This window comes from Protomyctophum bolini, assembly GCF_963924005.1.
Source record: "Protomyctophum bolini genome assembly, chromosome: 8".
Classification (NCBI taxonomy): domain Eukaryota; kingdom Metazoa; phylum Chordata; class Actinopteri; order Myctophiformes; family Myctophidae; genus Protomyctophum; species Protomyctophum bolini.
Genome location: NC_137869.1, coordinates 41,017,840 through 41,031,728, shown reverse-complemented (window position 1 = coordinate 41,031,728; position 13,889 = coordinate 41,017,840). Strand labels below are relative to the sequence as shown.

The following is a 13,889-nucleotide window of genomic DNA, read 5'->3' as shown; positions in this document are numbered from 1 at the left end:
GGTGGCGTTGCGTAACTTGCGTGCCTCTCCATGAGCCTTTTGACATCCATCTGTCTGCGTTGGCGGCCGCCTCACCTGGAACGTCCAGAGCTTCTTCCACGCCAGCAGTGTCTTCTTCCATGTCATCTTTAAATCTATAGATATATCATGTTTGACACGCCCTGGCCTGGGCTGGGCTGTGGTGGCCTCCTCCTCATATTCCTGGCGACTATGGTGTTGGCTAGCCTGGATCCAGCCCAAAGATCCCGCCCACTCTCAAGAAAGCTATACAGTCTGATAATCAGGCTAGGTGTTGGCAGCATTTAGCTCCTTAATTTTGTCATTTAGGGCAAGCTATAGTTTTTGCTATTTTTGAAAATCTTGAAAGTGTGAGAATTACTGATCTCTGGTTAACATTAGGACTAGTCTGGTATTAAATTGTCATAATTTAATCACAGCTGTAGTAATTTCCATTAAAACAACAGAGTAATAACTGTTTCCATTGGTTTAAAGTAACTCTCGAGGTGTTGGCTACTCATAAGAAAATGATCTTTTTAACAAAATCAGTAACATGGTCAATCAATATTGTTCACCTTTTCTATGGAAGAGCAAGGTGCTTTCAATATAAAATCATGACACAATCAAATAACAAAAAAATATTTTATGTGTTTAAATCTCAACAGCAAATAGTGCATTATTGTAAATTGACATACAATTCTCAAAATATGCCACTTTGAGAAGCCGTGCGAAACAGTGATGGATGTTTCTATCAGTGTAGGTTGTCATTGTCATAGATCTTCATGTCAGCATCTGCAAAGAGATCAAATCAAAACAGATGAGAAACAAAAGCTTCATTTGTACCCCAATGGAGGGACAGACACCATGTCCTAATCTAGTGCATGGATTCCCAAACCGGACCCCCTGCAGTGTATTATGCATTATAATGCATTAAAAAAATCAAAAATCAGAAAAGAGATTGTGGAAACAAATGGACTCCTACGGGTCAATTTTGCTCAATCTTTACTCTGTTTGTGTCTTTTACAATTTACCATGTGGATTTTACCTGTGGGTGCACATCTTATCTTTTGATTTGGATTTAATTGTATACTTCATGTGGACTTGCACAAAGACTAATATGTCTATGCCATTCCAGTACCTCATTCCTCAGGTGTGTCTGAGGTTAGACACACCTGATAGTTTTAACTCAGAAGCGTTACCTGTGGCTGCAATGCTGCATGTACTGTACTGTACTGTACTGTACTGTACAGTACTTACTTATAGACCGTGAGCCAGGGGGGTTGGTCTGTACCACCTGGCTGAATAATGCTCATAGTGATTTTTGTGAAGGTATACATGTCTAGAGTTAGAAAATATGTGATAGCATTGCACCAGTGGTAGCTTTATGAGTGCTATCATGCATTTTATTTTATAACACTATGGCGAAAATTGCATGGATCAATATGAAAAAAACACACCCCCCCAAAAATGATAGTTTATTCAACGGACCGAAATAACTAAACAAAAGCTCTCCCTCTCTCTGCTCTTATCTCCAAAAATGTTAATGTGTAAACATTTATGAAACCATATAACCATTTACTGTTACCATGCATAATGTATAGTGTATTTACCACATTAATATTAGTATCACAAAAATGTTGTGGTCGCATACTGATGAGCCTGGGAGAACATACCGTTAAAAGTGTCCACATCATCATAAATATCGTCCCCTTCCCTGTAAAAAAAACATTGAAACTCTTGAATGGACAACAAAAGCACTTTTTCTTTTTTTGTAGGCTACTGCACAGCGACACATGCAGGGCATCTTTTTAGTCAAATATTAGTTATACAACGGGCAGAGGAGACTTACATTTGGAGAAGCAGAGCCCTGGAGACATATCCATCTGTATGCAGGAAGACAAGATGAAGACTTCAAATAACAATGACTTGATCGACCTAGCCTGGCCATGTGAAGACTTAAGGTTAAAATGCCATTTAGATTTAGACAGATTCTGGGTTCATGATTAACCTGATATCCCATAGTTTCCGTAGTTTCAATGTACAGATTATTTTTGATAGTACGTACCAGTATGTTGCCTAAATTGTTCTATTGATAAACTTCTACTCCATCACACAATGGTTTAATTTTCAACAAAGCTATGCATCCATAAAATATATAAAATGACGAGTGAAACATTATCTTCTGGATGAACGATACTTTCAGTATTATGTGAACATTTTATTCAACATTCTCCCTTGTAGACCTAGCTATTACTGTCTGGTCTGGTTTTTATAGGGCAGAAATTCAAAACCAAGTGATCCCTGGCCTCTGCCACAAGAGGGTGCTACGAACCTGGCTACTGGGCGTGAATTACTGGCTGCTGCAGTTCAGGCCATGAAAGTGAATGTAATAAACAGCTGTTAACTGATGGGACCAGGGATCATCACCATGCTGGCTTGTGGTGGAATGTTTTTGTCAATATTCTATTTCTGCCACAGACATACAAAATGAGTGTACAATAATATGACTAGGAGCACATAAAGCCCCAATTTTGATACGCATGCATTAGACCTTGGACCCCCCATTTCATTTCGTTTTTTGCTGTAAGAGAGTTACAGACTCGTGGTGTTTATTTGGACCCCTTGTGGTCCTCAGACTCTACGCTGGGAAACAGTGACATCAAATGACTATTCAGACAGGAAGTGGTGTGTGAACCTACATCGTCTGTACTGGTTCCGACACAGGGCTTTCGTGTCATTGGTCAGTTGGATGACGTCCAGGATCTCTCCCTGTGCTACTGCCAAATCCTTCCCCCCCGGCTTCCTGATGATGCCGTTGGGGTCCACCATCATGGTGTGCAGAACCGTCAGGGGTCCCTCATACTGGGAAAGAGAACATTCAGGTTTAGACCAGTACAGGGCTGAAACCATCAATTATATTCTTAGCAATTAGTCTATCGATCACGTTTTGATTCATCGAATAATCGAGAAGTGCGTTTTATATCCTAGATTTTCAGGCCACTAAGATCAGAGCAATGTGTGTGATTGCAAATTACAAGTGTTTAACACTGCCGTAACACTGTTATAGTGCCACATATGTGTGCAATTTAGTTGTTTCGGTGCCTGAACTGTGTTTGTGCCAAGTTTGGTGCGGATTGGAACATCAGCGCACCTGTCAACGTGACATTTACTTTACATGCTCAACGAGCTCAAAGAGTATTGCATAACCTGAGGGGCATGCGTTCCCAATGACCATTGTCGTAGTGTAAATAAATTAAAGCTGCTATAAGCAATAAGGTCAACATTTTAATTTTACATTTTTTTTGTTGGTATTCAGACAGCCAGCAATGGGTAGAACGCTCCCAAAAAATGTAGTCTCTGTGACCACATTCTTTTGTATTCAGACGGCAGTCTGAAATTCAAACTTTGACATATTATTGCTTATAGCAGCTTTAAGTAACAAGAGATATTTACCTTAAACCTTTTTCTCAGCTCCATTTCCACTTTAGGATCTATCCTGTAACAAATTGGCAACAACACAAGCTTAATTTATACTTTGTAGTATGGAGTCAACTCCATATTGTAGTACAGTGTTGCTTGCCGAAAAGAACCGATCCGTTATTTTAGTTGTAATAGAGACTAGGGAGACAACCTCCAACCACTGCAGATGTGCAAGTCATATTGTATTAACAGTCTAACATACAGATTGGTTAAAATAACAATATATTCATTAAAATAGGTTCCAAATTGCAAATGAGAGCTAAATGAGAACAGTGGGCCTCTGCTCTACTCACAGTCCTTAAGGTGGTTGCACACTGGTGCGTTTTGCAGATCCGAAAGCAGTAGGCTATCACTAGCTGTCAGCCTGTCACCAACACCCCACTGGGCCCCACTAGAAAGCTGCGTAAAACTAATCAAATCGACCCTGATCAGAATCAGAACGCACCAGTGTGCAAACACCTTTAAGACAGTGAATTGAATTGAATTGAATTGAATTGAATTGAATTGAATTGAATTGAATTGAATTGAATTGAATTGAATTGAATTGAATTGAATTGAATTGAATTGAATTGAGCTGCTCAACTTCACTTGGACAGATACCTGATTTCATGAGGAGGCGCGGGGAAATCCACTGGCACTGACGGACCCATAAAATCTGAAAAAATCAGAGACACAGATAACCACTATAGTCTTATTCACTCAGTCTTCACCTATCATAAACATCACGAATATGAACCATTCTGACACAGTCAGCACTCACCGTTTTCCTGTGCCCAGCTGCTGCTGAAACGGCATAGCAGAAAAACAATAAAGAACTCAACTTAGACAGAATACAGAATCGAGGTAATACTGTACATAATTAATAGCTATTTATATACCATATCTACGGAGCCCCTGAATATATTTTATCTTGTACGTACAAGATCCCAGGCTCCCCCAAAGTTAAGTGTCGAAGTGTCCTTGAGCAAGACTCTGAACCCCTAATTTCTCCCAATGTGCAGGTTGGTGCCTTGCATGGTTTCCTCCAGCCATCAGTGTTATATAACGTGTGTGTGAATGTAATTATGCCGTGGGTGCAAGTCCCGATCCCGACGACCTTTCCTGCGTGTCACTCCCGTGACTCTCTCTCTCTCCCCATTTCCAGCCAAACAAATATATACAAAAAAGCTTGATTGATCGAATAATAGCCACGAAAATACACATGGCCTACGACCCTCACCTGTCCATGTGGTCACCCGAGTCCACATCGTAGTAGATGTCGTCAGTCAGAGGGGGGTCGGGTGGAGGGGGCGGTAGGCGGAGGTCATGTTGTGGGGGTGGTAGGCGGGGGTGATGTGGGGGTGGTAGGCGGAGGTCATGTTGTGGGGGCGGTAGGCGCAGGTCATGTGGGGGTGGTAGGTGGGGGTCATGTTGTGGGGGCGGTAGACGCAGGTCATGTGGGGGTGGTAGGCGGGGGTGATGTGGGGGTGGTAGGCGGAGGTCATGTTGTGGGGGCGGTAGGCGCAGGTCATGTGGGGGTGGTAGGTGGGGGTCATGTTGTGGGGGTGGTAGGCGGGGGTGATGTGAAGCCAGTAGGCGGGGGTCGTGTGAAGGCGGTAGGCGGGGGTGATGCAGAGCCGGCGGGCAGGGGTCGGGTGGAGGTGGTGGTAGCGGATATGCATCCAACCCTTTGGCTCGAAGAACTTTACGTTTCACCTCGTCATAGTCCACATCCACGCAGGTGTTGCTGATATAACCGTCTGCAAGAGGACAAGACTAATAAACATCCGTGAGCATTTACTTTTCGGTACAATGAACAATGGTGTTAGCCGATCTATAAGCTCACAGCGGCTTGCATTTGTGAGCCTGTAGCTCAGCAAATTTTGCAACACTGAAAGTTCTTGAAAAACTAGATCTTCAGACCGCTATTGTTCCATATTGCACTGATCAGAGGGATGGTCAATGATCATCAAGTTATAGGTTATAGCCATTTGAGTGTTAAAGACTGCTGTAATACTGCTGTTGCTTGTGTAACAGCAGTATGTGTGCTTTTTTGGGGCGTTTTTTGCCTTTATTGATAGGGTACAGTAATAATTAGACAGGAAAGGGGGAGAGAGATGGGGCAAAGGCCGACAGGCTCGGGACTCGAACCCGCGACACGCCGCCAGGCTGCATTACCAGCCTAGGTGCTTGGACCGCTCAGCCGCGGCCCAGGCCTATGTGTGCATTTTTGGGAGCAAGCTGGACTGTCCAATGTGGCCGCTGTTGTGCCTATCCTCAAGCCATACCCCTGAACAGTGTTTTGTTTGGTGCGCATCGGAGCAATGAAAAAAGTACATTTTGAAATACAGCATGACAAATGTTTTCTTTTGGGTTTGAGGTGGGCCGAGGGCCGGCCCAAACCCAAACAACTCACAGTCTCCATTGGGGGTGCGAGCGAGCCACCGGCCGCCCGGATTGTCCTTCACCCGGAGGATCTCCACTCTGTCTCCCTGGTGCACGTTCAGGTCCAGTTTGCCACCATGCCAGTCCTGTCGCACCTGAGCCACGTAGAGAACCTCCACTTCCCCTTTGATCTGCAGCAGGAAAGACAAGCACTGTCAACTCAACTCTGAGGGTTTACAAATGAACCCTTTTGACTTTGAGTCCACAGAGTACACTCAGAGTATACAATACATTGATGATATCCTGCAGCAGAGGTTCTCCACCATTTGCATGTCATGGACCCCCAAAGTGAATATGCTTTAAACAAAGTATTTATATATTTTTAAATAGCCAATATACAGTCTCACAATCCATCGCGGCATTTTGAGAGCTTGGAGATATCTATGTATAAATAAATGCACTAAGTCTCTGTGCGTACGTACGTACGTACGTCTGTAATCCACGTAACTCGAGAACCGTTTGCCCCACAGACTTCAAATTCGACATATAATACGCGTTCCACACCACCACAGGGAGTGCAAGTGCCTGGTGCCGAGTCCGTCTATATATATCTCCATATATGGAACTGGCCTGTTCTGACATCACAGTCTTTGTTCTGACATCTGCATAGACTCCATATTTGGGCCTGCCTGACAAAGAACTCCATATGGGCATAAAAGGGACACAGACATAATAACTGGGTGGGGCATTCATTTCCAACTTGCATCGTTCCAAGTGCCCAATGGGCACCGCTCTAGTAATAATAATAATATAATAGGGCTAATATAATAGGTACTGTATGTGTTTAAAGTTTAAACTGTTCGTCCTTTTGCTGCGGACTGCCTGGGAGCCACTCAGGGAGGAGTCCTCCCAAAACCACACGACAAATTTGTTTTTAAAAAGTGCTATACAAATAAAGTTATTATTATTATTATTATTATTATTATGTCACACAGCTCTCTTACTTTTCATGGACAGATGGACATGCAGGTGGGCATTTCCACATCCTACCTGGAATTTCTTCCTCAACTCACGCTCCCCTTTCAGTCTCTCCTTTTGTTGTCTCTTGTCCTCCTGCTGTCCATGTGTCTTCACCTCTGTCTTCTTCTCAGAGAATCCCTTCTTCAGTTCCAGTTGGCTTCTTTCAGAATGCGAAAGAAAGAGAAACATATCACAAAGAATGTGCTAAATATCACTAAAAGTGGTTCTTTGTCAGAGAATCATAAGGAAACCTATTTTGGAGATACAGTTTCGCAGGGGTTCTCAAATGTTCTCAAATGTTTTCATGTCAAGAACCCCCCAAATTAATTAGTATTTGGCCATGGGGGTCCCTGGACCCCACTTTGAGAACCACTTAGCTAAAGGGTGTCGTTGGGGCCCGGTGCGGGTGTCTGGGGAAGTTCTTTGAATAGCCCTGGGACTCAAAAAATACAATTAAAATAAAATAGCCTTCATCTGTCATAACATTGACAAATTAAAGCCCTTGAAGATAATATGATACTGCTGATCAAAAAAGTGTTTGGGATCTCCTCCCTGTGCCATTCCTATAGGTTCACATTACTGGCACCTGCACATTTTGTGTGGGCGAGAGTGCAAGAGATAAAAGTTCCATTTCTTTATCTGTAATTTAATTGATTGCATTTATATTTGTTATTATTATTTGCATCTGTATTACACTTACTCGTCAATGATTTCATACACCTCACTGTCGTCACTCCCCTGAAAGAGAAAACGTCCATGAACAGATCAAAATTGTGAAGTTACCGTAATCACTTTAATATACTTCAAACACGTCCGTCTAGTTTTCTTTACCTGAACGAACACACTTCTGAAAAGCTTTTTAGCAAAGCGGATATAAACTGTAAATAACAACACATACCATATTTTATTTGTTATTCTGTTCGTTAGAATTAGTCATCCTTCTCCCACGTTCACGTACACAAACACACAGTTCTTCTAAACACTATACACATCTTGTCTTCATGATTCAGGGTACTGTAATTGTCCTTTACGTGGGCCATGAGCAGGCTAGTGCATGTTCAACAGGAAATAGTCCGAGATAAACCTAGCTGGTGCATTTATTTTAGTTACACAGATCTACAACATTAAAATGCACAATAATGCATTGCATGGTTTGCTGGCAATTGACACCAATCTGCTGCTCTATTGCACCTGCAAAATCTACATCCTATGTTTTAAAATCTGGCGTTATAATTAATAATATTGTGTCCTTACTCCAGTCAGATGCTGTGAACTGCAGTCCGTCCAGGAATCTGTGGATGAAAAAACATAAAACAGAAACTATATTGAAATGATGCTCTTCATTGGGACATGGTAGTGCATTTATTGAAAGGATTCAGGAAAAAGGCTTGCAATTCACCTTTTTATTGCTGCAAACTTTATTCAGACAGGGCAAACAGTGTTTTAAAACGTTTTGGAGCATTAAACAATTGACTTGGGAGCCTTTTTCCTAAATGATTTCACTGTCCTCGCAGTTTAGCTCAGCACAAAGAAAGTATGTGTGTTAAAATGATCTTTTGAATTTGTCTTCAAAGAATACATGGATGTAATATAGCCAGACACTGAAAACACTGACAGCGACTCTTCTATAATAATACTAAATGTTGGTTGTTTGGTCTGTTGGTAGTTAGATCACGGATTACATGCTTAACATACTGTCTATATACAGTCTAGCGGCGTCTATATACAGTCTAGCGGCGTCTATATACAGTCTAGCGGCGTCTATATACAGTCTAGCGGCGTCTATATACAGTCTAGCACCGTCTATATACAGTCTAGCGGCGTCTATATACAGTCTAGCGGCGTCTATATACAGTCTAGCGGCGTCTATATACAGTCTAGCGGCGTCTATATACAGTCTAGCACCGTCTATATACAGTCTAGCACCGTCTATATACAGTCTAGCGGCGTCTATATACAGTCTAGCACCGTCTATATACAGTCTAGCGGCGTCTATATACAGTCTAGCGGCGTCTATATACAGTCTAGCACCGTCTATATACAGTCTAGCGGCGTCTATATACAGTCTAGCGGCGTCTATATACAGTCTAGCGGCGTCTATATACAGTCTAGCACCGTCTATATACAGTCTAGCACGGTCTATATACAGTCTAGCGGCGTCTATATACAGTCTAGCGGCGTCTATATACAGTCTAGCGGCGTCTATATACAGTCTAGCGGCGTCTATATACAGTCTAGCGGCGTCTATATACAGTCTAGCACCGTCTATATACAGTCTAGCACGGTCTATATACAGTCTAGCGGCGTCTATATACAGTCTAGCGGCGTCTATATACAGTCTAGCGGCGTCTATATACAGTCTAGCGGCGTCTATATACAGTCTAGCGGCGTCTATATACAGTCTAGCGGCGTCTATATACAGTCTAGCGGCGTCTATATACAGTCTAGCGGCGTCTATATACAGTCTAGCGGCGTCTATATACAGTCTAGCGGCGTCTATATACAGTCTAGCACCGTCTATATACAGTCTAGCGGCGTCTATATACAGTCTAGCACCGTCTATATACAGTCTAGCACCGTCTATATACAGTCTAGCGGCGTCTATATACAGTCTAGCGGCGTCTATATACAGTCTAGCGGCGTCTATATACAGTCTAGCGGCGTCTATATACAGTCTAGCACCGTCTATATACAGTCTAGCGGCGTCTATATACAGTCTAGCACCGTCTATATACAGTCTAGCGGCGTCTATATACAGTCTAGCGGCGTCTATATACAGTCTAGCACCGTCTATATACAGTCTAGCGGCGTCTATATACAGTCTAGCGGCGTCTATATACAGTCTAGCACCGTCTATATACAGTCTAGCGGCGTCTATATACAGTCTAGCACCGTCTATATACAGTCTAGCACGGTCTATATAGCTATTGAAAAAATAGTAGACCTACAAGCTCATAGCGCGCCACAGAGTGACGCGCTACGAGCTTGTAGGTCTGCTGCTTTTGAAAAATCATAAGAATGCGGCGCAAATCTTTGAATATATATTCTTTGTGAATGTTTTTTAACTAAGGTCTAAATGGGTTAATGCTTTCGCGTGAAGCCATAGCATTGTGTGTGTGTGTGTGTGTGTGTGTGTGTGTGTGTGTGTGTGTGTGTGCGTGCGTGCGTGCGTGCGTGCGTGCGTGCGTGCGTGCGTGCGTGCGTGAATTCTTAAAGCTGCACTTTTGAATCCGGGTCTCCTGTGATGAGTGCTGAAATGTTTACCTGAGCTGCTCAGGAGAGAACTTGAATTTTTGTGTGTAAAAGTTGTGTCAAACCAAATGAATACAGCGTCAAAAAGTATACTGTAAATATAAACATTACATTTATATTTGTGTATATACAACACTATTGATTTCATTAATGTAAACTAACAACTTGTAGGCTATTTAGCTTCCATGTAGGTCAAGTTTGTTGAATGAATAAATATATAATCCATGCTCGCGTGACATACCTATCACGGTCACCGTAGATTCTATTAAACTTTACATGCAGAGCAGAGACTGACATAGATCCGACCCTGAGCAAGCAATTTTGCGACAGTGGTAATGTCCAAAATTGTTACTTTTCAGGAAATGTTGTCACAAGCTTGTGTTAATATTGACTTGTTCATTGGAAAGACCGGTTCTCAACCAGACCTCCCTATTTTAGGCATTGGTGGGAAATTGCCAAGACCCCATGTCTAGAGCTCTCTTCTGGAAAGGTTGCCCCCGCGACACAACTCCAGATAAACGGTTGAAGATGGATGGATGATTGCATGGACATACAAGGTTTTTTTAGGTTTCTGCTGTATGTGAGGTTAGAAAGCTCACATGCAGCATTCCAGGCCAGAGCAGAACAGACTACTAAAGCTGAGGCATTGCAGTTGAACAAGGCATTTGCAATAGTCAAGACAGATATAAGAGCTGGAATGATGCGTGTGTGAATCATGGAGAGAACGTGCTCTGTGGGAGCTACTCTCAGTGCGTACTGTACCTGTTTCACAGCGGTCTCCGCGCACAGCCGCTTGACTGGATGCTGCCCGTCTTGAAACAAGTTCCTCCATTCAGACAAATGTTCTCCGAGCATGAGTGAACGCCTGACGTGGTGACGAGAAGAAAAGAGAATTCACAAATCAAATAGGTGGGGTCTTTGGAGAATGTTCCATTAAAGTCAGCGAGCTTCCCAAACCCTATTCCTTAGTTTCCCAAAACAGGTACCCATATGCGGGTCGCACACCAATGTTACACGAATGTAAGTCTTGTAAGAAACGAGCGATCTAAAAAGCGAACTTTGGTTCCTACCTAAATAAATAACATAAAAATACTGCGCTGACTGACACAGAGGTTGTTCCAGTGACTCAATGTACATACAAAACTGCGTTTTGGCACAGTTATTATTATTATTATTATTATGAATTACCTGGCTGTGATTCCTCCTCCTTAGGAAAAAGTTTAACCACATTATCAGCAGTGCCTCGAACAGGTCAAAACTCACTGACCATCTGATCTGTAAGTTAGCCTATCAAAACTTTGTTTCATCAACTGTGATCTCTTTGATGGCGAATTGAGCCTCCGCCTGTGCGAACCATGCGCTGGAATTCTGTTCCCAAAAGTCGGGCAATTTGAGCGAGGCTGACATGTCCAGTATATAATAAAACTCTGGAAACGTCCAAGAGTATCGGGGTCACCAATGTAGGAGTGCCGGTGTAGGCAGAGAGAAAAGAGAGATTTATTCTCGTATTGGAAAAGCCAACGATGGTGGCACTCCGTTTATTTTAGAAGAAGAGAGAGACAACACAAAACTTGTCGCATAGATAAAACGTCAACTACGTCAACACCTCGGAGGTGTGTTTCTTTGCTCCTAAGGTAACACACTATGCCTTTCATTAAAGTGAGAGGAACAACCGAACAACCATATATAACATGGGCAGGAACGCAGTGAATTATAAATGTCATTAATAACTGTTCAGTGTGTGTCTATCCACCACACTACAGTATATAAAATGTACAACACCAGGGAAGTTTTCAGGAGGAGGTTGTAGTTAGTGTTAAACCCATGCAACTCGAGAGGAAAGAAAACCTGGCTGCAGCTTACCTGGTGTTGTGCTTTCATTAGCGGCATCGATCTCCTCCTTTCCCCATAAATCCCAAAATGGTGTAATATAATAATAATATAATTCACAAAGTGGGGTCCGGGGACCCCCAGAGGTCCTTGAGCGAGTTCCAGGAGGTACAGCTACATGATATAGTATTATAGTTTGGAACCAAATGGACCCTTGTGGCATGTCACTCTCAGTTTTTTAAATTAACATTGATTTTACATTATCAATTGGAGTCCCACAGCTAAAAATGGCATTGGCATTAAAATAGTCTGTCATTTTTCGCGCAGACGAAATGAAAGCCTGATTAAGCATGTCAAACTGCGGGTCCTTGAAATTAAACCGGTTGAGAATCACTGAGCTGTATAAATCTTCTCTTATGGGGGTCCTTCTCTTCTCTTCAAATGGGAAGGGGGGGTCCGCGGGCTAATACGTGTCCATTCGGGGGTCCTTGACACGAAAAGGATAAACGCTGATCCATTCATATCTACTGATACACGTCTTACCAAAAGTGGTGCGTGACACCAAAAGTGGCGACCTATTGAATCCTGTTCCGGAATCATCAGAGTGCAAAGCACATTGGGTCACTGATGGCGGTGTAACAACTCCCAAACTTCCGACAACTGTAGAACGGGCCAAACCATTTTGGGATTTTCACAGGGGTGGATCTGCTTCAAAATATATATCGCGTTTATGAACGCAGGATTTCAAAAGTATTACTCCTAAGATAACTTTGAAGCCAGGGGGGATAAAGGGGGGGGACTCATTTGGGGGGGACCAATGTGACGTTGGGAGGGGACGAAACCCCCCCGTCCCCTACAAATGTACACAAAATCCTTTGCATTTCGTATCCTCGTTGGTCTGTTGGATAACGCAGCCGACTTGAGTTTGAACGGCCCGTGTTCGCGGCCGCAGGTCAAGATCCGAGACTGCGGACGAGGAGCGAGGAGCATAACAAATTAACCTTTTGAAAAAGACAGCAAAACCTAAATAAAATCCATTCCATCATCCATTGTTTACCTTTTACAAAGAAGACAGTCTCTTCTCGCCTCTATTTACCTTTTGGGGGGGGGGAATCCCCCTCCTCCTCCCAACTAACTCTCAGACTCTACGCAGCAGCTAGATGCGGGATCAAGGCAATGAAGGCATGTTACAGGGTGCTCTATAGCTAGGCTACGGCCCCACCCTGTGGTCCCCGGATGGTACTGCCTCTGTAGCTATATACCTGTGTCTTGATGATGTGCGTGTGATGTGTGACCACTATACAATCACATGTTAAAAAGAATACTGTTAGAAACCATTGTAAAAATACATCTGAATGCATTTCATGTCAAATGTAAAATATTATGAGTGATGTGTGTACCATATGCTTGCTCAGTGGGTGGGTCCGGGGGTCCGCGGGGGTCCGCGGGGGTCCGCGAACGGGTCCGCGAAGGGGTCCGCGGGCGTATCTCGGCTGTCTCTGGTCCGTTTTGGACGGGCCTCCCTCGGGGACTCGGCCCCGTGGGTCTCGTGCCCGGGTGGGGGTCCGCGGGGGTCCGCGAAGGGGTCCCCGGGCGTATCTTGGCCATCTCTGGTCCGTTTTGGATGGGGGGAATCTCGTTGCGACCGGGGCCGCCCCCGTGGGTCTCGTGCCCGGGTGGGGGTCCGCGGGGGTCCGCGAAGGAGTCCGCGAAGGGGTCCCCGGGCGTATCTCGGCCGTCTCTGGTCCGAAAGAAAGAAAGGAAGAATGAAAGAATAAAGAATAAAGAAAGAAAGAAAGAAAGAAAGAAAGAAAGAAAGAAAGAAAGAATAAAGAATGAATTAAAGAATGAATGAATGAATGAATGAATAAAGAAAGAAAGAAAGAAAGAAAGAAAGAAAGAAAGAAATAATGAATTAAAGAATGAATGAATGAATGAATGAATGA

General features: G+C 43.4%; 1 protein-coding gene across 1 annotated transcript in view; it reads right to left on the bottom strand.

Annotated features, from left to right (window-relative positions):
• Nucleotides 1-13,081: 13,081 nt before the first annotated feature.
• The window catches only part of LOC308320236 (transforming acidic coiled-coil-containing protein 3-like), a gene marked incomplete at both ends in the record, with an annotated part of 19,013 nt that continues 18,205 nt past the window's right edge, over nucleotides 13,082-13,889 (bottom strand). The window contains one exon of the mRNA XM_080770554.1: nucleotides 13,082-13,099. Coding sequence (XP_080626680.1) covers nucleotides 13,082-13,099 — 18 coding nt within the window. The remainder of the gene's footprint in view (nucleotides 13,100-13,889) is intronic.